This window comes from Acinonyx jubatus, chromosome B3 (genome assembly GCF_027475565.1).
Source record: "Acinonyx jubatus isolate Ajub_Pintada_27869175 chromosome B3, VMU_Ajub_asm_v1.0, whole genome shotgun sequence".
Classification (NCBI taxonomy): domain Eukaryota; kingdom Metazoa; phylum Chordata; class Mammalia; order Carnivora; family Felidae; genus Acinonyx; species Acinonyx jubatus.
Genome location: NC_069386.1, coordinates 113,917,219 through 113,941,037, shown reverse-complemented (window position 1 = coordinate 113,941,037; position 23,819 = coordinate 113,917,219). Strand labels below are relative to the sequence as shown.

Genomic DNA, 23,819 nt, shown 5'->3' with positions numbered 1-23,819 from the left:
GATTTACTTCTTGCTGTAGAGCTTTCTGCCCTTTTTGAATTTTGTATCTGTGCATGTATTACATATTCTGAAATAGAAATACACATTTTGAAAAGTTAAGTTACTGAAGAGTATATACACTGTACTCCAGTTTTTGTCTTTAAAAAAAGAAACAACCCTGCACGGGCACGTCTACATTTATACCAAAAAGAACTTAACGATGAGTCCAAAAGGATAGCTATGTTTGTCTTGGGTGGTAGGATGACGGGTTGGAGTTTGTGTCCCCCGCCCTCCCTAAATTTTGCACAATACACACGTGAGGCTTTCCTAGCAATAACAAGAAAAGTACAATTCCCCCCTACCCCCCCACCCCCCCACCCCCCAAAGAGTCTATCACAAAAGTCCAAGCAGGATGACGAAGCAGGTCACATCCAGGTTTAGTGCTCCAGGTCTAGTTCAGGGACATCTGCAAACAAAGCATGTGATCACAGTCCCTGCTTGGGGGAGGGATGGGAGAAGGAAGCTGAAGGTCTGCTAAGGTGAATAGACCTGATTTTGCTTACTCGCTCTCTTAAGTCTCTGTTGGACAAACGCACAGCAAACTCAATCCCTCCGCCCCAAACATCAAACAACACCGCCAAGGCAGCTTTTTACTTTGGGATCACTTATCTTTGGGTCACAGTGAATGGACTCCAGTAAGCACGTATGTGTGAATCACCAGACAATCTGGTTTTCCACATTTCTCTTTAGAAGGATGGCAACAGTCTTATCCCCACCTGTCCAGCCCTGCCCCAACTTCCTGGATGAGGCAAGACCCTCTCTCCTGCTCCATGTTGGAGCAGTTAAGTCCAAATCCTTCCTGATGGCACGAGGGAGCAAAGGATGACCGTGCTGGTTGGAACTGGTTCTTCAGTCCACCTCTGACTTCATCCTCAACCTTCAGACCCTGACAAGCAGTTGGCCAACTCACAAGCCTTCCGGGCTGGAAGCTTGAGAACAGGGGAGTTTTACACATGTGCCTATGTTGCGTATGCTGTGGGATGGTTCTGATCTGGGAACATGTGAAACCACCCTGGAAGAAGAGGGCAGAGGCAAGGATATGGTAGGTGTGGGGGAGAATGTGGCAGCTTCTCCTCTTCCCCAGAGGTGAGCTACCGGCAAGCAACTGCGAACCCCCCTAGAGATTCCTAGCACCTTCTCGAACCCTGGCCGGAAGCCTTTCAGGAGCTGTGTGAATATAACCTGGGCTTCTGGCTCCGGGGCCCCTCAGCTGTGATTAGATCCTTTAGTGGTAGAGCCTCTGATTACACAAATAACCCATAATTACCTTTGTGTTTCCTTTCAATCTCTACCTATAATTGTGAATCTTCCCTGATGGCTGGGGGAATGCTAGGTGGGTTGGGATATGTGCTGACATCAGAAAATAGAATGAACGATACGCAGAAATAACTGCTAGGTCTCAGATGTCTTTTCCTGGCCCGTCCCCACCCGGACCACTGGGGAGCCTAGTGTTAGGAACCTTTTTTTAACCTTGAGCTAAATACAAGAGGCAGCCCACGTGTGGTACCTACTATACCATTGGCACAGTCAAGGCTTTTCAACCTAATACACACTGTCCTGCTCTCGACTGGTTGTAACCGCTCAATATAACACTTTGTAGAGCACCTATTACCGACTACAGAGTAGTTAGTAGCTAGAGCTCTGGAGTCAGACAGACCTGGTTCAAATCCTAGCTATGCCCCTTGAGGCCATGTAACCTTGGGATAGTTACTGTGTCTGGTTTTCAGTTTCCTTCTCCACCTAATGGAAATAGTGTCTCGTGGGGTAACTGCATGAAAGAAATGAGATTATACATGTAAAGATCTGAGGACAGTGCATTTAATAAATGCTAACTATTAACATTATTGCATCTGTATATATTTTAATTTGTACAATATTGTCTCACTAGTCACACAAAAAAATACACGAAAGTGCTTTGAAAAATTTAAAGCATCATATAAATTAAAGGTGTCGGTGGTGATCATCTCATAGGAGTATTTCTCAACTCTTCCACCTCCTTAAAGACTGGGACTACATCCTATGTCCCACAGTGTATTGCACGACGATGGGCAAACAGTAAGCCCTCAGTAAATGCTTCTTATTTGACTGGAGCAACATGGCATAGCGTAAAGAGCGTCGATATCGGGAGACTAGGCTGGGATAAAATTCGTTTAAGGCAGGAGGGAGCCAGTCTGCAGTCATAATTTATTCATTCAACAAATATTTGTTGAACACATTCTATGTGCTAGATATTGAGTCCAGATAATTTCATCACAAGGAGGCCGTGCAAGTTCCCACAAAGCCAAGTCCCTGGGCAGTCTCCACGACACCAGCCCACTCTACTGCACAAAGGCGGCGGCCCACATTGTTCACCACCGGACAAACGGCCCATTGCTGTGGGGGAAGCCAGTCCTGCCCGGCTGGAAGTAGCTCTGAGAGTTGGGGGAGGGAGGGACAGTGAGAGAGTGGGCCGCTCCCAACAGAAATGACAGGAACTGCTGCCCGTTAATGTATCTTTATTTACACTCGGTCCACAGTTCGATCCCCAGTCCATACAATGCTCCTTCCCCTAGACGTCAGCTCCCCTCCCCTCCGTCACCTATGCGGTCGGCCCCGGGCCCACTTCACCCTGCCCCTCTGCTGTCACAGCTGCCTGCTGGGTGGGAGTATGGCAGAATGGTATGTGTGGTCACCAGAGGGCACTGAGAGTGGGCTTCAGTGGCATGTGAAACCTGGCAGAGTCTCAGATCCCCAAGGCGGGGGAGAGAAGAAAGCCGAGACAACAAGTGAGGGAGGGAGGCAGGGGCTGAGGTTACGGGGGGTCGGGGTGGGGAATCCAGTGTACAAATTCAGGGTCTGTTGGCTTAACCGATGCTTCTGGTGTTTGTCTCATCCCCGCATTCGACGCGGTTGCCTGGAGATGCTCTGGCGTGTCGGGAAAGCGTGGAGGGGTCCAGCCCGTGGTCTCCGTGCCTGCTGCCTCTGGGACGGTACACCTACCAGGCTCTGCCTCCGTCAGAAGCACTGGCCAAAGTCAAGGCTGCAACAGCATTCCCAGCCCGTAAGAGTCCTCTCCAGCTGTCCCTGAAGAAGTGAGGTCCCTCTCAGTAGCTGACCTACTAGAGAAGGGGACTCTCCATTGCGGGCAACCGACCAGATTCCCAAACTGTGTGTCTCCTTCTCTTCACACCGGGAGCAGACAGATTGTGGAGGAGTAGCAGGAGGAAGGAGGGGGAGCCGGAAGAAGTGGGGAGAAGGGAACAAAACCCAGGAGGGGCTCTTCATCGGGCTCTTCGCCTGAAGTCCCAGGTCTGGCGCAGGTGCAGCTCTAGGGAGGTGCTCTGGTTACATGGCTTCCTTCTCTCTCTGGGAACACCTGCTGAGTTTCATCTCTGTCAGCTGGATATACCGGATCACGTTGGTGTCTGCGAGGACAAAAGCACACCTTAGGGAACGCGTGGTGGGGTCTCTACGCAGATTCAGGTCAAAAGCACACCTTAGGGAACGCGTGGTGGGGTCTCTACGCAGATTCAGGTCAAAGCTGTGTCTGCAGATCACGGAGCCTGAGGGGGCGACCAGGAGTCCGGCCTCCCTTCCACCACCCCTACCAAATGTGGACGGGTCACTGGGACCCAGGGGGCAGATGGGAAGGAGAGGAGAGCGGGGGACTCCCTCCACTTACTCCCAGGCAGCAGCAGATCCCAGTGGTGCTGAGTCAGCACAGCTGGTGGAGACTCTGGAGTTTCACCTCAGGCAAGTTACCAACTTCTCTGAGCCTCATGTCTCATCCGCAGGAAACAGCCTCCATTTTTCAAATGCCTACTTTGGGCCACGCTTGCTACCTTCATTACCATTTAACCCTCATTACAATCATCTCGAGTACCTGGCATCATCCTCACCGTGACAAAAGGGAGAGCTGAGCCCTGGAGAGATTAAGACGCCCAAGGAGACGCGCGGTAAGTGGTGCACCTGACTCGGCAGCCTGCCTCCCCTGGGGATCATGGTGCCTTCTTCATAAAATTGTTGCGAGGACCAAAATAGGTAAGTCTAAAAGCGCTTCATCCAATGAGCGATACATATTGAGGGAATGTAAATGTTTTCCAATCGAAGAGTTTAAAATGACTCTGCTTCATTGTCTTATATTTGTCTTGATCAGTAAGGTCAGGCACCACCTCGCCACAAATGGGGCATTCCCCCCCCAATGTCAGGCATTGAATTAGTGACTGGGGCATGGCAGGGAACAGCCACCTAGCTCTACGCGCACCGCGATACAAGGGCTTCGGGGCTGCCTGGGATGCGACACTTCAGGAAGCAGAAATGGGTGTCGTCTACTACTCAAAAATGCCAGCGGTAGCATCTAGAACGGTGCTGGCATATAGAAGCGTCCAAGAAAATTCTGTTAAACGAGTCCTTCGTCCTCACGTCTCCCTTAGTCTGCGCTATAGAACACAATTCATATGCAGAAAACAAATCAACAGCACATAAAAGGAAAGATATGGGTGTTCTTTCGAACCATGGGGAGAAAAGTATACATTTGGATGTTGGCAAATTGGTCCTGAGGTTCTTAAAGTCTTTTTGAAGGAGAATCACATTTTTTAAAAAATCAGCCACGTGAACAACCATGGCAACATCAAGTCAAACTCAAGGCAAACATAGTAATGCCACCAGTTACCTCCTCAAAGAGGCTCTTCCTGACGACCCGGCCTAAAACAGCACCCCCTTTACTCCTGATTCTTTTACGCTGCTTTATTGTCTTCCTAGCACTTACCACTACTAAATATTACATTATCTGTCCATCTGTTTACTGTCCATCTTCCTCTGTCATAACGTAAGAAACTCCTTGAAGGTAGCAGCTTCCTTTGGTTCGCTATCTACGCAATACTTCCTGACCCATTGGACCCGCTCAATAAATATCTGTGGAATGAATGCATGGCTGAGCTGGTGGATATGAATTTAAGTGGGTGGTCCAGGTAATGCAGGTTCTAAGAAACGGCACTTGACCAGAGAAGTCAGAGCACACTTCCCGTAAGATGCCGAGCCTAGCGCCAAAGAGCATCCATTCGTATTCTGTCTCGCCAAGTGGAGCGTGAGATCCTCACAAGGTGGGACTATACCTTCTCAGTCACATCCCTGGCGCCCAGCACAAACTGTGGCATGCACTAAAAATTCAGTATGTATTTATTGAGTAAGTGAAAAGAGCCGGATCCTGGGTTGGAAAAAAAAAACAAAAAACAAAGAATTCCATATTCTATTTGAAAGAGGTGCCCAAGCTCCCTGGAACCCAGACCCCAGGCAAACGCACGGACTGTTTACTCTCCTCATTCCAGGTCCTGGCCCACACTGGGCTGTGCTAGCAAGGGAGCTGAGCACCACCAGGAGAAGGCCTCAGGAGCTGCCAGTGGGGCTGACGGTAAGAAAACAAAGCAATTGTCGCCTTCCTTACCTGTCGGCTGTCGGGTCCTTGCTTCTTTCAGGTAGTAGAGGGCTTTGTCATAGTCTCCAAGGTGGTAGAAGGCCACACCAGACCGGTAAAGGGCCTTGAAGTTCTCTCCTTCTTTCTTCAGGACTTTGAGGCAATACTCTTTGACTCGCTCATAGTTTACCAGCTCGGCCTGGAGGAGGCAGGCTACAGAGGGAGAGAGAAAGGAAGGGAAAAGTTACCAACACAGCAGACTCAGAATGTCTCTCTTTGGTTCTTTCTCCCTGCCCAGAAAAGGTTTAGTCGCGTTGGGGCTTCACATGGGATTTGTCATCAAATAATCCAGGATCCTCAGACTCAGTTTCATGACCAGCAAGCTGTGTGACCTTAAGTGAGTTACCTGGCATGGCATTATGGGTCGAATTGTGTCCCCTCCAAAAAGATATGTTGGAGTCCTATTCTAACTCCCAGTACATAAGAATGTGACTTATTCGGAAATAGGACCTTTACAAAAAAGGTAATCAAGTTAAAGTAAGGTCGTTGGAGTGGGTCCTAATCCAATATGACTGGAGTCTTCATAAAAAAACACACTATAGACTGAATGTCTATGTTCCCCCCCCAAATTCGTATGTTGAAAACCAGTCCCCGGTGAGATGGTATTTGGAGGTGGCTAAATCGTGAGGGTGGAACCCTCATGACTGGAATTAGTGCTCTTAGAAGAGACCTTAGAGAGCTCCCTTGCCCCTTCTGCCACGTGAGGACACGGCGAGAGGATGGCCGTCTGTGAACTAGGAAGCAGACTCTCACCAGACACCAGATCTACTACCTTGATCTTGGACTTCCCAGCCTTCAGAACTGTGAGGAATAATTGTGTTGTTAGAGCCACCTGGTCCATGCTATTGTTACAGCAGCCCAAACAGACTAAGACGAGGGGCAAACACAGAAACACAGAGACAGAAACACACGGAGCTCAGATGACATGAAGCGACACAGGGAAAACATGGCCATCTATTAGCCAAGGAATGCTTGAGGTCACCAGAAAGTAGGAGAGAAGCATGGGGCAGATTCTCCCTCACAGCCCTCACCTTGATCTGGAACTCTGACGCGAGAAATTTCCATCGTTTAAGCCGCCAGCTTACGAGACTTTTGTTGTGACAGCCCTAGGAATAAGCTCCAAGAAGCAATAACAATACTAACTGTGGCTAATACTTGTCAAGTGCTCACCTTGTGCGGGGCGCTTGTGTCACTGCTTGTATTCCCTGACATGATCCTCGGGATACCACGAGGTAGGTCCTACTCTTCTTCCCATTTTACAGATGAGGAAGCTGAGGCCCAGAAAGATCAGGTCATTTCCCAAGGTCACATAACATGAGAGAGGCAAGGCTGAAATTTAAATCTAAGCTGCCAGGCTCCACAGCCCAAGTTCTTTATTGAGTTGGTGAGGGGATTTTCTAAAATAATGGCCATAAAGTATTTAACACAGGGCTTGGTACACAGTAAGTACCCAAGGTGTTATTTAATATTCTTACAATTCTTTTCAACGCTGCACCCCTTCAGGGACAACTGCCTCTGACTTTCTTCAAGTTCCCTTTCATACGAGTTTGTCTTTGCAGTTCCTAGGAGCAGGGACCTTTTGATGGGCCAGTGCCCAGCCTGTACAGGGCACACCTCTGGACCCGCGAGGCCCCGTGTCCCTGCTGAGGCTGGCAGGTACCCATGGTGGGGCCCGTTCCTATTCTCTATCAGCCATCTCTGAGTAAATCATCCCTCCTTGAAACTTTCTCTCACCAGAAATCAGCCAGAGGGCCAGGGTCAGGGTCAGGGTCAGGAAGCGTGTGAGAACCTGGAGAGTGATGCCCTCTTTCCTCGTGTGCCCAGGGGCCTCCCTGCCTCACCCTACTCCCAGCCCTGCTGAGCTAGCTACCTCCCCCTCCGTGCGATCACTCAAATGTTTAGTAGGCATTGAGCAAAGATTGTCTTACACATGACGGAGGGATTGCCAAAAAATGGGATGCAGGGCAGGGGGAAAGACACCTGTCTGCTTCTTTGAAGTGAATAAAGAGAGAATAAAAAGAGACGTAGGAAACAAAAGTGCTCTTCCCGCCAAGACCAGACTGGGTGGTGGTGAGAGAACGCGGACCTCCAGGCCTTGTGCTCCCATTTATCGTACATGAGACGAAGCATTGTCTCTTTGGGATGGAGACAAGTCAGTGATTTAAATCTTCAGGGGTCTAACTTCAGCTGTTTTGATCCTTTAAACAACCTCCCAGGGGTCAGAATTGCTGAGTAGGAGACCTAATGCCCTTTCACTGGGCATTCTGGGTAAAAATAAAACCCCAAAGCAAAAAAACCACATCCCTCTTGTAGGCTGAGGGGGAGGGGCACCACACAGTCTCTCTCAGGTTGAAGGTGTGAGAACCAGGAAGTGGAAAGAGAGTCAGCCTAGATCTAGAAACTGACCCATCAGGTTCCACAGGCCCCCCGGGGCAGAAAGCCAAAGGAGTTGACAGAAGTGACAGGCCTGCTAGTCCCTTGGGAGTGGGCGGCTTGGGTCACAGAGAACCAGGATGGCTGGTGGCCAGGGGTCCATCCGGCGGAGCTCCTGCCACCAGCCTCCTCCTCTCCTCCATCAGCTGTGGGGACCCCTGTTGGAGTCCGCCCTGCTGCTCACAGGGCTCTGTGGACAGGGAGGGGTTTCTCTCAAGGGGGTTCCTGTGCATGGCTACCCGTGTGGGACTCGGCTCCCACACCTGCTCCCAGAGCTAAAGGATTTCCTGTCTGGGCTCCCACGTGCCTCATTTGGCATCCTCACTTCCCCGGGCGGGGCCGCCCTCTTCCCATCTAGCCGTTCATCTTCAGATGGACACTTCTGTTTGCTGACCTGAGCAGCGTAGGAAATGGACCTTTGTCTCTTTTAAAAACAGCTTTTGAATGTCGAAAATGAGGGTGGGGTGTTGGGGAAAGGAAGCAAAGAGGGCTGGGAATGGAAAAGATCCTCCTCCTCCGGGGCAAAAGGAAGGATAGCAATCAAATTCTGGGAATCGTGTCGTGCAAATGTTGCAAATTCCCCTGCAGAGCCAGATCCGGTGGGAACTGTGATACCTGACTGTGGACCAGGGTTCAGACCGGGTGGGAGGTGGGGCCAGGCTGTTAAGGGGGTGGGGCCCCAGCTGGCACCACAGGCGGAGCCCAGGAAGACAGAGAAAGCTAGACTTGGGTCTAAATGGGCTGCCGTCTGAAGGCTGGCCAGAGAGGTGGGATCCAGAGGAGAAACCTGGGGTGCCAGGCCAGAGCTCCTAAGAGGGTCCAGGAGGGAGGGGGAAAGAGGCAGTCTGGAAAGCTGCCTGCAGCCCTACCTATAGGTGATTTTTAGGTACCCCTCTAGTTGGGTGGGGAGCTATTTAGGGTTCATATAACCAGCCCAAGGGAGAGGTAAGAGGGGATGTTTGTAGGCACACTCTAAGGAGTGGAGAGAGTTCAGGAGAGGTTGATCGGCAGTCTCCTGATGTTCCTTCCACGTCGCTATGCCCACCACCCAGGGCCTGGGGATTATGGTGGACTTTTAGAATGGGTCACGTCATCCCATGGCCCTTTCTTCCTCTTAGTGGTTAATCCCTTACCCCATGTCAGAGATGGCGCTCAGTACCTTACGTATACCACACCTTTTCATCTTCACGGTAACCATGAAGCAGGTTCTATTTTTATGCTTCTTTTACAAATGATGAAACCCAGTTCCAGAGAAATTAAGTAACTTACTGAAAGTCACTCAACTAGGAGGTGGTAGAATTATGATATTTACCCACTTCTGCCAGGATCCCCAGACTGTGCTCTTGACCATGGGTATCTGTGGGTCTGTGTTTGAAGCCCTCCAAAACCCAAGTAAGCCCTGGTAAAAGCCACGTCACCTGCGTAAACCACCTTTCTCTGTGTGGTAGGGTCAATAAGGCAAAAAGCAATCCCTAACTGCACTGGGCACTGGGATCAGTAGTGAACCAAACACCTACTCTGTCCTGGAGCTAATGGGCTGGTGGGGAAGGCACGGGTTCCATGATCTCAGATACTCCCATGTGCCAAGATGGAGAAGGAGAAGGGAAGAGTGGGAACACACTGAGGGGGAAGGGACCTCAACCAATATACAGTATCATGGGAGGACCTCATGGAAGAAGTGGTATTTAAGTGAAGCTCTGAAGACTGATTGTTCCTCAGCTTAGCACTAAAACATCTTGGGCTGGATAATTTTCTGTTGTGGGGGAATGCCCTGCCCGTTGTATGATGTTTAGCAACATCCCTGGCTTCTACCCACTGGATGCCAGTTGTGAGAACAAAACAATGTCTCCAGATATTGCAAAATGTCCTGTGGGGGGTAAAATTCCCCTCTGTTGGAGAACCAGTGATCTCAGTGGTGGAAAGGAGAAAAAGCTTTCTAGGCAGAATCTTTTTCTTTTTCTTTTCTTTCTAGGCAGAACTTTTTCTTTTCTCTGTTAGAGAAAGAGATGGTGGTGGGGGGCAAATGACTTATTTGAGGAGTTCTGGGGAACCACACCTGGTTGGAACAGAGAGATGGAAAGGATGGGTAAAAGGAAGGAAAGGTGAGGGCACCTGGGTGCCTCAGTCAGTTGAGCGTCGTACTTCCGCTCAGGTCATGATCTGGTGCGTGGGTTCAAGCCCCCCCCCTCAGGATCTGTGTGGAAAGTGCAGAACCTGTTCAGATTGTCTGTCACCTTCTCTCTGTCCCTCCCCCCACTCATGTATGCACAAGCGCTCTCTCTCTCTCTCTCTCTCTCTCAAAAATAAAAACATTTTTCTAAAAAAGCTGGAAAAGTAAGATGAAACCAGGACACCCAGACCCTTCTGGACTGTGTTTAGGATCTGGGACTTTGTTATTAGTCACCTGGGATGAAGAAATGGTTTGACTAGGTTGGCTCAAGTGGAGGCAGAAAGACAGGGGAGGGGGATCAGTTTAAGAGGCAACCAGGAGATAGAACATTAGGGAACCTCTGAAATATTTTCCCTCTGCTGTGACATTCGTGTGGTTAAAGCCCTTCATCCAGGAGGGCTAAGACTGTCATTTTGGGTTCGCTGATGATTCAGAAGTATTCTTCCACGTTGTTGTAACCTGGTCTCCATGTGAATTAAAGTTTACAATACGACAGTCTAAGTGCTCTGCTATATGGAATGGGCCAATATTTTAGAGTACTGGGCTGGGGATCAGAAAAACTGGATTCTAGTCCCACTTTTGCCATTAGCCAACAGTATGAAAATCACTTTCCCTTTCTGGGCCTCAGTTTCCTATCTGTAAAGGGAGGGGCCTCCACTTGGCTGAATAATCTGTGCTCTCCATTGCAGTCTAACAGCCTATGAATACAAATGGTTGCCACTGAACAGAAAGATGCCATTGTTTCATTGGTTCCTCTTCGAAAGGAATTCTGTCTCCCTGTGACTTATGGTGAGGTATCTTCTGTTGGGGATGGCACTCAGGAGTGGTAGGGCAGAGATCAAAAGGGCTTCTGTAAAACAAATCTCCCTCTATGTGGAGATTTTTTTTTTTCCACATAGAGATTGGATTATGTGGTCTCCCAAGGCCATGGACCGGGGCAGGATCTTCCCTGAAGGGAGTAAGTTCAGCCACCATCAGTCAGTCTCAGCAGAGGAGGCTGTGAACTTGGGAAGGCAGGCCTCATGCTGGATGGAGAGGAAGCTTGTTCCCGTCTGTGGCCTCCACTCTGAGTATATATTTGGATCCAAAGATGTAGTCATGTGGTGGCAGAGGGGGTGCAAAGTGGGAAGCCGTGTCCACGGTGGACACGTAAGGATAGCCCTGAGTTCCCAGACAATCACACCCGGAAACCCTTTTGAAAGAAATGTTATTAACCTTCCGGTCTCTGAGTCTTCTGACATGTTTAAACAAATGCTGCAGCCCTGCATCAACCAAGCTGTGGAGAATTAAGACAAGTTTCTAATGGTTGGGAAGAAGTTCTAGAAGAGAAAAGCCTTCCCCAAGCCCATAATGGTGACAGAGGTTGTAGACAGTGCAAGTTACAAGAGAAAGGTAAATTGGGGGGGACAAAAATTGGGCTATAAATGTCCAACCATCCCTTGTATGTGGAGATTCTGCTTCCACTGCCAACCTTGGGTGGTTAGAGTATGCTTTTATAAAAGGAGCTGGCAGGCTTTCTTTACTCCACAAAGGGGTCTGTGGTAGGAAAAAGAGAATCGGCAACCGAAAGAACCCCATGGCCCAGCCGTGCACTCGAACAGAGGAAATCATATGTTTGATGTTTTCCAAAGCAACCACACTGAGACCTCAGGCTAAAACATGTCAGGTTCTCCTGGCTCTGGCACCTGTTTTGTTTTTGTTTTTCCTGGTGCACGCAGGGCATAGTGACTGCCTGGGCAAAGTGCCACTCACCGGCATGAGATGAAGGGAAGCTGGATGAGAGAAGGAAGGACAAGTTCATGCAGTCATTGGTTTTCTTCTTACAACTGATCTGCTATAGTTTGTCCTTACCAGCTGCCCAGAAGGGAAGCATGGACTGGACGGGAGGGAAGGAAAGACCGGATTGGGGCCGGGAGTGAGGAGAAGGAGGTTGCCCCACTTTATGGGTTGAATTGTGACTTCTCCAAAAGATAAGTCCTCATCCTCAATACCTTAGAATATGATCCTATTTGGAGAAAGGGTCTCTACAGAGGTAATCAAGTCAACATGAGGTCACTAGGATGGGCCCTAATTCAATACAGGGCCCATCAATACAGGGTTCTGGTGTCTCTAGAAAAAGGAGAAATTTGGACACAGAGACAGACACACATACGGGAAAGACGATGTGAAAAGACATAGGTAGAAGGCGGCCATCTACAAGCCAAGGAACCTAGGCCACAAGAAGCTAGGAGAGAGACATGGAACTGACTACTCCCTCACAGCTCTCAGAAGGAACCAACGTGAGCAACACCTTGCCCTTGCCCTCCTAGCTTCCAGAATTGTGACAAGACTTCTGTTGTCTTAAGCCACACTTTGTGCTGCTTTGTGATGGCGACCTTAGGAAACTAATACACCTTACTGCTCATCCCTTTGAGACGTGGGCTCAGGGAGTGGCCATTACATTAGTGGGGGGAAATCTCCCAAAAGTGGACCAAACTATTTGGTTTTCGAATTTATTTTTAAGGGGTCACGGCATAGCCATAAAGTGGATGGAGTCTGGATCGGGACGGAGGTGACATTCGGAATATTTAACGACCGGGATAGGTCATAACCTATCCGGACAGGCATATAGTATTGTGCCGTTGTGCCAGTTCTGGGGTGTCCTGGCTGAACATCAATTGCTCGATCTGGGGATCCAGGACTGGGCTGCAATCCAAGCTCTGCCACCTAGTAGCCCAGGCCCTTGAGCATGTTACTTAATCTCCCTTGGCCTCATTCTTCTTATGTATTAAGTGGAGATAATAATATCTATTTTGTGGGAACACTTGTGATGAGAAAATGAGAAAATTAACGTATGGTATGTGCTTCACACGGTGCTGGGCACAGAAACCGATTCTCATAAGCGCCAGCTCTTTAGGAAGCCATTTGTCAAACATGGTTTCCCCAGCAACGTGTACATTCGTCAGAGAACATTTCCATTTTGAGTCCTACACACAGGGTATGACACATACATACCCAGAGCTCAAGCCGGATTTAAAGCAAATTTTCAAGATGGGTCAGAGACATTCTGGAGGGTGATTTAGAGGGTCTTTCTATGACAGAGCCGTGAGAATGCGGCCTGGGCAGTGAAACGACGGAAACTTTACGCGTGTGGCTCCGTATCCAGGACTGGAATGACCAACCCCACCCCCACCCCAGTTCCACCTCTCCATGAAAGCGCTGATTTTCTCCTCTACATACACAAATGCTGGAGTTCAGAGTTCTGAAAACCCTGATTTCTTTTGATTTCTCAGTTTTGCTTCACGGCCTGGACATATATAAACTCGCACGTGCCCCCAGTGCTCCCCAAACCCAGGTCTGAGGCTTGGTTTTCCCTGCCGGTTTTCCTTTCAGAGGTGGGTCTTCTCTACTGGGAGTGGATGGGTATATGCAGAGAACATTCCAAAAGTAGCTTTGCAGCCAGAAAAGGGGGCTTAAGGGAATGAATGGAGTGGGGCTCCGGGCCTATTTTCTCCTCGCTTACACCCGGGACAGCCTCTGAGTCAACAGGTGGTTCTACCCCTCTACACACCCAACCGCAAACAGTAGTGCTGTCTGCACCTGCTCCCTCACCAAGGATGGATGAGCAGGTTCCATAGTCAGTATCTGGCTGACAGCTTTATGGATGGGGTGGGGCTGGACCCAAAGTCACTGAGCTCCTCTGCAGCCCCAATAATCCAGGAGAGCTAGGAGCTCTAAATGCCAGCGTGGCAGGAAAATTAATAAGTCAGCTCCTGACTCTATACAGCAATAGAGAGTCTGGCAGGTGGGGGGGAGCAGGGAAGTCGGAAGTGTTTTTAGCAGACAAGTTGCTGGTGAGTTTCAGTGCCTCTGAGTTAGTTGATGCGACGGTGTTCCCAGCAGTGGCATTCACGCGTGTGTCCTTGGGTTAAAACGCGTCACCTCTCAGGGTCTCAAGTTTGAAGTGGGTAAACATAAAGATAATTGTGGTTGCTATCTACCTTTTCCTTAAAAAAAAATTTTTTTTAAACGTTTATTTATTTTGAGAGAGAGAGCCCGTGAGAGCAGAGCGTGAGTGGGGAAAGGGGCAAAGACAGAGGGAGCCGCGCCAAAGCAGGTTCCAGGCTCTGAGCTGTCAGCACAGAGCCCGACAAGGGGCTCAAACTCGCAGGCTGTGAGATCATGACCTGAGCCAAAGCCGGATGCTTAACCCACTAAGCCACCCAGGCGCCCCGCTATCTACCTTTTCCTTGAAGGCTTGCTGGCAGGATGAAAGAAAGTCTGACATCTGACGAGAACCCCGCAGACAAATGTTTCTCATTAAATCATCCGTGGAAACTTGTTTAACGTGGAGATCCTAGGCCCCATGCCCAGTGATGTGGATTCCCAAGGGCTAGGCCCAGTAACACACATTTTTAGTAAGTCCCCAGCGGGTGCCTGCAGGTAGCCTTCACCTTCTGGGCTGGTACTTTATATACTAGCATTTTGGATGTATGTTTCTTAGGGATCAACCAGTTGGTTAAACCTTGAGAGCCCAGGACAGCAGGGAGGAGCTCCAGGATTACCCGTGAGGGCACACACGTCCCAGATGGCCAATCCTAGAGCTAGAAAAACCTGCACGTGTGGGAAAACAATTGTTCTCGGGCAGATGATCAGCTTGTGACACTTTGGGTTCTTCTCTTCTTAGAGTCTAGAGACTTCTCGCTGGAGAACAGGAGCTCAGGCCAGGGAAATGGGGAAACAGGGCAGAAGGCTGAAATGGTCCATAATAAGCTCAAGAGAATCTAGCCCTGTACCAGGAGGAAGTGTCCATCCATCCTTCCAGAAGGGTAGTTAAATGAAGAGCAGATAACTTTTATTAAGTATGAATGGGCCAAGCACTGTTGTAAGCATTAACTCATTTCATATGGATAACAACCTAAGGCTCTAGTACTTCTCTAGATGGGGAAACTGAGGCCTAGGGAAGTTCATTCACTTTGCCCAGGGTCACAAACAACTAAGTGTCAGGGCCAGGATGTGAACCTGAGCCACCTGGCCCCCGAGACTGTGCTCCCAAGTGTTACACACACTGCCTTCCCAGGATGCTCAACTGCCTATAACGAATTTTAACTCGTTTCCTTCATTGGACAGATTTGAGGCCTGAGTTCTGCTTCTTGTGAGGCCTAAGTGTGAGGCCCTCACAGTGCCAAACTGCCCACTCTTTATGTATACTTCTCATCTGGAAGCTTCCTGTATAACTCTCTAGATCCCTCTCTGCATCAAAGAGGAAAACAAACAAACAAACAAAACTAAGTGCAGAGTTTCCACGGAGCCTTTTTTTTTTTTTTTTTTTTAAACTTCTAAAACCACCACATCTCCAATTCCATCCAGAGTCTACTGTTATCCTCCTAGGGCTGACATGATCCGTCTCTGGTTTCTTCCTGAAACAACCCCTACCTTAGCTGGTGCTTGTAAAACCAACCCCCTTAGTATTATTTTTTAACAGAAATTTTTGTTGAGGTAACTGTAGATTCACATGCAGGTGTAAGAAATAATCCATAAAGCTCCCCTGCACCCTTGACCCAGTCTCCCCCAAATGGTAACATCTTATAAAACTATAGCATAATGTGTTGGCCATAAGACTGACACTAACACAATCCTCAGATTGATTTTTGCAGCTTTACTTGTACTCGTGCGTGTATGTCTAGTTACATGCCATTTTATCACTTATGTAGATTCCTCTATCTACCTTCAAAGTTACAAAACAGTTCCACTGCCATCAGGATCCCTCCTATTGCCCTTTAATAACTGCATCTCTACCCCTCCTGTATCCCCAACTCCTCTTTAGCCCCTGACAACCACTAGTCCATTTTTCCTTACTAAAATTTTGTCATTTCAAAGCATCACATAAAAGGAACCATACAGTAGGAAGCCTCTGGGAATCGGCTTTTTTTCACTCAGCATAATCCCCTTGAGACGCATCCAAGTTGTTGCATGGATCAACAGTTTGTCCCTTTTACTGCTGAGTAGTATTCCACGGTGTGGATGTACCATCATCTGACCATTTCATCTGATGAAGGACATCTGAGCTGTTCTTGGTGTTTTGGTTATTGTGAATAACGCTGCTGTGAACAGTCACAGACAGCTTTCACTTGTCTAGGACAAATGCCCAAGGGTGCACTGGGTCATGAGGGAAAACATTCAATCTGTCATCATGTAGCATGGTGTTAGCTTTAGTTGTTTGGTAGAAACTATCAAGATCAGGTAATTTCCTTCTATTTCTAACTTGCTGGGAAATCATTGTTTGTTTCTACTACCTGATGGTAATGGTTTCCTGTTGGGGACTCTTTTTTTTCCAATGAGGTCAGATCTATAGGTATAATCATCAAGTGGACCCTTTAGTTTTCCAGAGAATAAAATGATTTTTCACAGCCATATACTCAGATCATGCCCATCATTGCAATTATTCATGAAACATGTCTTCCTTGCCCTTCCAGACAAGAATTCTGTAGGGCATCTTTAAATCCTCCCACAGCAAAATCACATCATTGTGATTTGCATACATTGTATGCTTGATAAGTAGCAATACCTAACGTTAGTATCTTGTTTCACAACTCCCTTGACCTTCAAGATGACTGTGGGAAATAGGTATTATTCGTCCTGTTTCCAGAAGCTGAGGCTTAAGGAAGTTAAGTGGCTTGCTGAGCCCATCTGACTTGTAAGGAAAGAGCCAGAGTCATCTAAACCCAAGTCCCATATTGGTTCCACTCCAGCTGACCTGGAAACCTGGACTCCATGATCTCTAAAGGTCTCTTCCGAGTCCAAGGCACTGGGAAACTGTAAGAGCAGGAAGATGGCTGTATCTGTTCACACCAGCCTTGCCCTGCTTGGTGCCCAGACAAGAGCTCTCCTGCCAGTGATGCTGCAGCTCCCACTGCCAGGAGTGTGTGGCTTTGTCCAGTGGGTTCAGTCTCCTCTGGGGCCATTCACATTCATTTCTGGCCTTCTGTTTTCCAATCCAGCACATGCTCGCATTTGATTTGAACACACACTGCCAACGGCTTCCTTTGCTTTCTTTGTTTTAGCAAAACTGTCTTTGAAGAGCCCTACTTTGCACCAGGACCCAGCTGCTCTTTGTTTCCCCACCCTTTGACTTTTTCACTTGGATGTCCCCAACATTCAAGAGCTGCTTGAACAAGGGATGCTGCTCTCACCATCGCCACACAATTTGGGCAGGGCCTCTTAGTAAACTTATTTGAAAAAGATATATTCGGGGCACCTGCGTGGCTCAGTCAGTTAAGTGTCTGACTCTTGGCTTCAGCTCAGGTCATGATCTTATGGTCTGTGGGTGCAAGCCCCACTTCAGGCTCAGCGCTGATAGGGTGGAGCCTGCTTAGGATCCTCTCTCTCTCTCCCTCGCTCTCTGAGGCCCCTCCCCAACTCACTCGTGCTCTCTCTCTTTCTCTCTCTCAAAATAAATAAACTTTTAAAAAAATTATTCAGGGGGGCCTGGGGGGCTCAGTTGGTTGAGCATCCGACTTCAGCTCAGGTCACGATCTCACAGCTTGTGGGTTCGAGCCCCACATCAGGCTCTGTGCTGATGGCTCAGAGCCCGGAGCCTGCTTCGGATTCTGTGTCTCCCTCTCTCTCTGCCCTTCCCCCACTCACACTCTGTCTCTCTCTGTCTCAAAAGTAAATAAACATTAAAAGAATTTTAAAAAATTATTCATCACGGCCTATGCCCAGGGCTTCATGAGGAAAATGGACAGCGTTGAAAAGACACTGGTACCTTCAAGGAGCTGACACTCTTCTTTTTCAGCCTTTCTTGGCCAGCACTTAGGTGTTAACATGGCAGGTGAGAGAGCTAAGGTGAAAAACCCATCTAAAATCCTTTAAGTTGAAGGCTCATGTTGATAGTCCTTTAAGAGATGTTAGAGTCTGCTCAACAGAGTGTAATGCCAAAGCCTGAGGTCAGTTCAGCTTTTCGGTGCCTTTGACATACCCCTGTTCATGAGGGAACCACTCAGGTGCTATGGTGGCATACTGACAAGTTATCTCCCTGTGGCCCCTAATTCTCATTCTTGACCTCACTGTGGTAGACACACAGGATAGGAATGGGTGGTAGGACAGGATTAATGCTTATTGGAGTCTTCATTAACATCCCTTTCTTGGGTTGGAAGTGGGAATGGTGGGGGGAGCAGCTGGGCCAGTTGGAATGTGATGATAAGTACATACCTAGCAATAGAAGAAACCCATCGCCTGAAATTATGTTTACCTTGCTTGCTCTGGCCAAGACACATGTCATGCTTAGTGTCAGGAATTCTGAGCCAGGATGAAGGGAAATCTCAGAAGCCAAAATCCCATCCTATTTTCCTTTTGGACTTTAAAGAAGGCTTTTCCTGGTCTGATGACCTCTCCCGCCATCCCTATGGACCCCAGCATCCTCTCTCCTATTCCTGTTGCCTTCCCCACAATCCTTCCATGGCACCTGTGCAAACATCATGTCACCAGATATTTTGGGGGTAAGTTAATTAACAGGCACATATGTAACAGAAAGAGCACTTCTGTGGCCTCTCTATGGCAGCACTGTTTATATTAGCAAAGTGTTGGAAATAACCAAACTATCTACCAGTAGAAGACTGGTTAAATAAATAATGGGACATGGGTATAATGGAACATGACATACATTAAAATCATGCTGTAGAAAAATACTTCATGACACTGAAAAGACATTCTTAGTGGAAAACATCGGTGGAAAAATAAAGGTTGTAAACATTTGTGCAGTACAATGTGAATCTTGTGAAAAATAACTGTGTGTGTGTGTGTATGTATCAGGTGGAGAATTTGCAATAGCAGTCATCAGAGTTCCTCTTAGGGAAGAAATTATCCTTTTTTTAGAATACTCTCATCAGGGGCTCCTGGGTGGCTCAGTTGGTTCAGCATCCAACTTTGGCTCAGGTCATGATCTCATGGTTCGTGGGTTCGAGCCCCGCATTGGGCTCTGTGCTGACAGCTCAGAGCTCTGGAGTTCAGATTCTGTGTCTCCCTCTCTCCCTGCCCCTCCCCTTGTACTCTTTCTCTCTCTCTCAAAACAAATAAACATTAAAAAAAAAAAAAAAAAAGAATACCCTCACCAACTGCTCTAGTGGGTAAGGTGAAACTTAGAGATGAGTTGGAGGCAAATAAGGCAGATAAAAAGATGAGCAAACTGCTCTGTCTGTGAAACGACCTGAATGTGAAAGTGGGAGAATCTAAGAAACAGAAGGTTTGTAGGGGAGAAAAGAATCTGAGGAACATGGTAGGATGTTGGAACCTGCCAAAAAAAAAGTTAAGCGGTCGGGGCACCTGGGTGGCTCAGTCAATTGATCACCCAACTCTTGATTTCAGCTCAGGTCATGATCTCATGGTTCGTGACATCGAGCCCCACATTGGGCTCCATGCTGACGGTGTGGAGACTGCTTGGGCTTCTCTCTCTCTCCCTCACTCTCTGCCTCTCCCCTGCTTGCACGTGCTCTCTTTCTCCCTCTCTCTCAAGATAAATAAACATTTTTTTAAAAAAGAAAAAGAATTTTGAACATTCAGTTTTTGAGATGTAAACCCTTTTGGATCCCGCAACCTTCGGTAACTGTACAGCCTGATGGGGTGGTAGCACAGGATGTGAAAGGGAAGAGGCCACAAAGGGAAGAAGTGCCCCCTGGCTGACACCCGGGGAAAGTGAGCGGCATCCTGCAGGGACAGGGTAAGGAAGTCAGGGGCCCCCGGGGGTAGCCCCAGCACAAACGAGACAAACCCCTTCCTTCCTAAATAAACTGAAGAAAGGTGGACCTTGAAGTGGGCTAGCTGATATATGTTTATATGGACACAGAAGAAAGACTGGGAGGAAACCAACCCAAACAGAAAAGAGTTGACAGGATGGCTGGAAGACAAGTGAGTTGTTGCCTCTTCTTTGAATTTCTTTTATTTGCAGTATCTTCTACAATTACAGCGTTTCACTTTTGTAATTGGAAAACTATGTTAAAAATCACCTCCGCCCATTCTGTCGGTAGAACTCCAAAGAAGAGTGCAGAGAAGGCTTCTGAAGGGTGTCCTGAGCGGAAAGCACTGCCTGCTCCCGGGGCCCTGACTTGGGAAGACCTGGGGCCATGAGAGGGCCCTGGGCATCATGGCGGAGGCACGCCTGCAAGGGGGGATTACCAGGAGAGTCCAAGGGACACGCCTGCTAGTGTGTTCACTCTCAGGATGCCTGTGCAAGCGAAGGGCCTTCCTCGTGAAATGCCAGGAGGGAAGCTTGGGGAGCTGGCACCAGCATGTGGCACAACAGAGCACACAGAGCAGGCCTGAGGCTACCGGCCTCACAGCCTCTCCCTCAGATGTCTTCCTCTCAAGGAGGCCTTGCCTTCCTCCGTGTCCCCTTCCCGCGAGTAAGCTTTCTTGCTTGTTAGGCTCCCCAGGGAACCCAACTGATCACAGCACGCGTCTTCTCTCCCTGGCAAATCCTACACTCTGCTCTCAGACTCTCAACTGGTCTGACTTGTGAGAGAGCCCAGGTTCTAACCCCACTCATTCAGTTCAAAGAGACGGTCAGAGGATCCTGAGGTAGAGGATGGAAAATGGCAGAGAACGGACTCTAACCGAACCTTATCTGCCGATACAGTTTCATGCCGAAACACGTCTGCCTAGAGCCCAGCAGTCTCTGTCTCCTGGACCAACCTGTATCCCGAGAAGCTGCAAGGAGGCACAGACCCCATGTCCCAGCGGCCCTTGCTTCTGGCTCTGCTGCCCTTCAGAGGAAGCCTGATGGGTTACCTGTTCACTCAGCCTCCTGGGCCCAGGAACGCACCAGGTTCGAAACACCCACACTGAAGGCTATTAGTTTACACCTTGGTCACTTCCCCTGCCCTAAAGCCACTGACCTCTCTTTTGACCTCCTCTGTTTGCTCACTTGCTTCCCATACGCCCCCATAACCTCCTTTGCAGGGTCCTTTGTCCCTCCCGTCTCACATACTTTCCCGTCCTGGTCCCTACCGGAGTAGGGGTTAGATTTACACAAGCCATCATTTATTAATGATGCCTGCTGTGTCATTTCATCTCAATCACCATCACAGTCCTGTGTGCTGCATATTATCACTCCCATACTATAAAGGAAACAAGATCAGAGAGGTCAGGACCTGCCTGGGGTTAATGGAGGAGTCCACAGGAAGTCAGGATTCAAACCTAGATCCTGTCATACTAAGTAAAGTTCTCTCCCATGAGGCCACACTGCCCTGTGTCTGTCCCTCTGTGTTCTCTGTCTTCCCTCCCATCCTCATTGGCACACACAGGGCTACAGCCCTTCTTCCCTATCATGGCATAAAGAAGAGTCTACACGAGTTCCCAATGACCCAGCAGCCTCCACAGCCTGAGGGTGCAGATCCATTTGAGCAAGGAGCTCATCGCTGGACTCGGGGTGAGCATGAGGCCCAGAACCATATCCCCAAATGCTTGGCTGTACCCCAGACTCCTGAGGGATCTTTAGCTTTGGGCCAAGGGCAGCAACTGTCTGAGACGCTGTTAACTTAGCCAGCAACTGTTGCCTGCTCCAAATCGAAGTCTGAATTTTGAAATAATCTGGGAAGATAGAGCAGTAACAGGTGATATTTTGTGACATCCACTAAGAGTCCAGGGGCCAGATGGCATTTTAAATAGGCTTCCAACACTTACCCTGGTTTCTGGCAGAGACCCTCTGTCTGACTCTATCATCCTGGGAGGCTGTGAGGTCCCTTATTTCGGTTTACTCCCATATTTGCAAGGGTTGCCTTGGAAATCTTAGTTGAGATCTTTGCATGGCTATTTGTCAGCACATACCAGTAAACTAGAATAAAAGAGAGCTTGTTTCTTGTCTCTTTCCTAAATCTGCTCCCAGAAAGAGAGGCTGGGACACGGCTGGGGGGAGTCGCCGAAAGGCCTTCAAAATCCTAGACAGTCCAGCACTTGTGAGGGCACTGGCCCAACCCCCACTGTTTACATTTGGGGAAACGGAGGCTTAGAGTGCCGTGACTTGTCCACAGTCACGGAGCAAGTGAGCAGCCGACCCTAGACTAGAACCCTAGTTCCCACTGCCCCCGTGCCATGTTTGGAGGAGAACAGAGAAGATTTCGATTTGCATAGTGAACAGTAAAGATTCAATGAATGAGTGAGTTTCCTTCCAATACTCAATCTGCTGCGTCTGAGCTACCAATACAGGTGGTCAGGATTTCTGAGATTCAGGGGCCAAATAAGAATCTGGAGCATTGAGTACACACGCCGTCCCTTCCTCAACACCAGAGGCACATTGCTAACGTTCAGGACGAATTTATATCACTTAAAACGACAATTTACACTTCTAATACTTTGTAGGCTAGGAAGCACATTCACATACATTATCTTCTTGCTCCTCGCCCTCACCTTGTGAGTCAAGCCGGCCTGACCATACCCATTTAATAAGTGAGGAAAATCAAGGTCAGGGATTTTGCGAACAGGTTAAGTTCACATATGTGGCGAATGTGCCCCCAGCTGTCATGCGGGTCTACCTCAGTTAGTGTTGCACTAGACACAGGGCCAGCTGGTCTCCTTGGTGCTGGCTTTGGGGCTTCTTTGTTTTTGTTTCTTGGGAGATGACATTTGGAGCCACAAAGTCAGAACCTAGTACCAGCCGATCATAAAGACACTAACCAAAAAATAAATAGTACTTTCCAGGGTGTTAGGATTGCAAATGCCCCACACTGCATGGAATAAATAATACATGGCCAACCTCACTCGGTACTAAAACTGAAACATATTTTAAAAAGATGGTATCATCCCTCTCATGACATTAAAACTGACCAGGTCTAGAGTAATGCCTTTGGATAATTCCAGATGCTATTCATCTAGTGGGTCATTTCTCACTGTGTCCGCAAAGTGATTACTGAGATGGTAATGGCTGAAATGAGTTTCTGCTCTTAACCCTTCCACTTAAATTTCTCAGGACCTCCTAACTGGAGCAAGGGGGACAGAAAAGAGGAGGACGTATGGGTAGGGCTTCTGCAGTCTTTAGGCTCACTGGAAATTATGCCTCACTGGCTCCTCACACCTCTCCATACAAATTCAGGTCATCTTCCTAATGACAAAAGACCCAGGGAAATTCTGACCTGGTTACAGAATGCAGGCCACTTGCCTCTTCACCACCCGGGATGGTCACGGAATGGGAATCCTAATCACAGAAGGCACAATCACAACAAAAGGATGTTTGACCTACAGAACATAAGACTGGAAGATGAGCAAGTGAGTTGCCTTAAAAATGCCAAGGCTTGTGGCGCCGGGGTGGCTCAGTCGGTTAAGCGTCCAACTTCGGCTCAGGACATGATCTCACGGTCCGTGAGTTTGAGCCCCACGTCGGGCTCTGTGCTGACAGCTCAGAGCCCGGAGCCTGCTTCGGATTCTGTGTCTCCCTCTCTCTCTGACCCTCCCCCGCTCATGCTCTGTCTCTCTCTGTCTCAAAAATAAATAAACGTTTAAAAAAAAATGTTTTTTTTAAATGCCAAGGCTTGTCCTTACTACAAAGGTGAAGAGATGTAGTCTATGTGAGATGTCTATGTTGCCTCCAAGGGTAGACAGAATATGGGTGGATTTCAAGGAGACAAATTTTAGTAGTTAAGGAAGAAACTCCTAAAAATGGAGGCTGTGAGGTGAACAGTTAGGACTATGGGCTTTGGAATTACAGAGTGGCAGATGAGAAACCCCAGCTTGCCACATACTACTACGTGACCACAG

The 23,819-nt window shown here is 48.4% G+C and overlaps 1 protein-coding gene across 1 annotated transcript in view; it reads right to left on the bottom strand.

The window, feature by feature from the left end:
* Window positions 1-1,841: 1,841 nt before the first annotated feature.
* The window catches only part of TTC9 (tetratricopeptide repeat domain 9), a 30,774-nt gene continuing 8,796 nt past the window's right edge, over window positions 1,842-23,819 (bottom strand). Inside the window, exons 2-3 of the mRNA XM_027066056.2 lie at window positions 5,462-5,644; window positions 1,842-3,443 (exon numbers count right to left, since the gene is read on the bottom strand). Coding sequence (XP_026921857.1) covers window positions 3,364-3,443; window positions 5,462-5,644 — 263 coding nt within the window. The 3' untranslated portion in view covers window positions 1,842-3,363. The remainder of the gene's footprint in view (window positions 3,444-5,461; window positions 5,645-23,819) is intronic.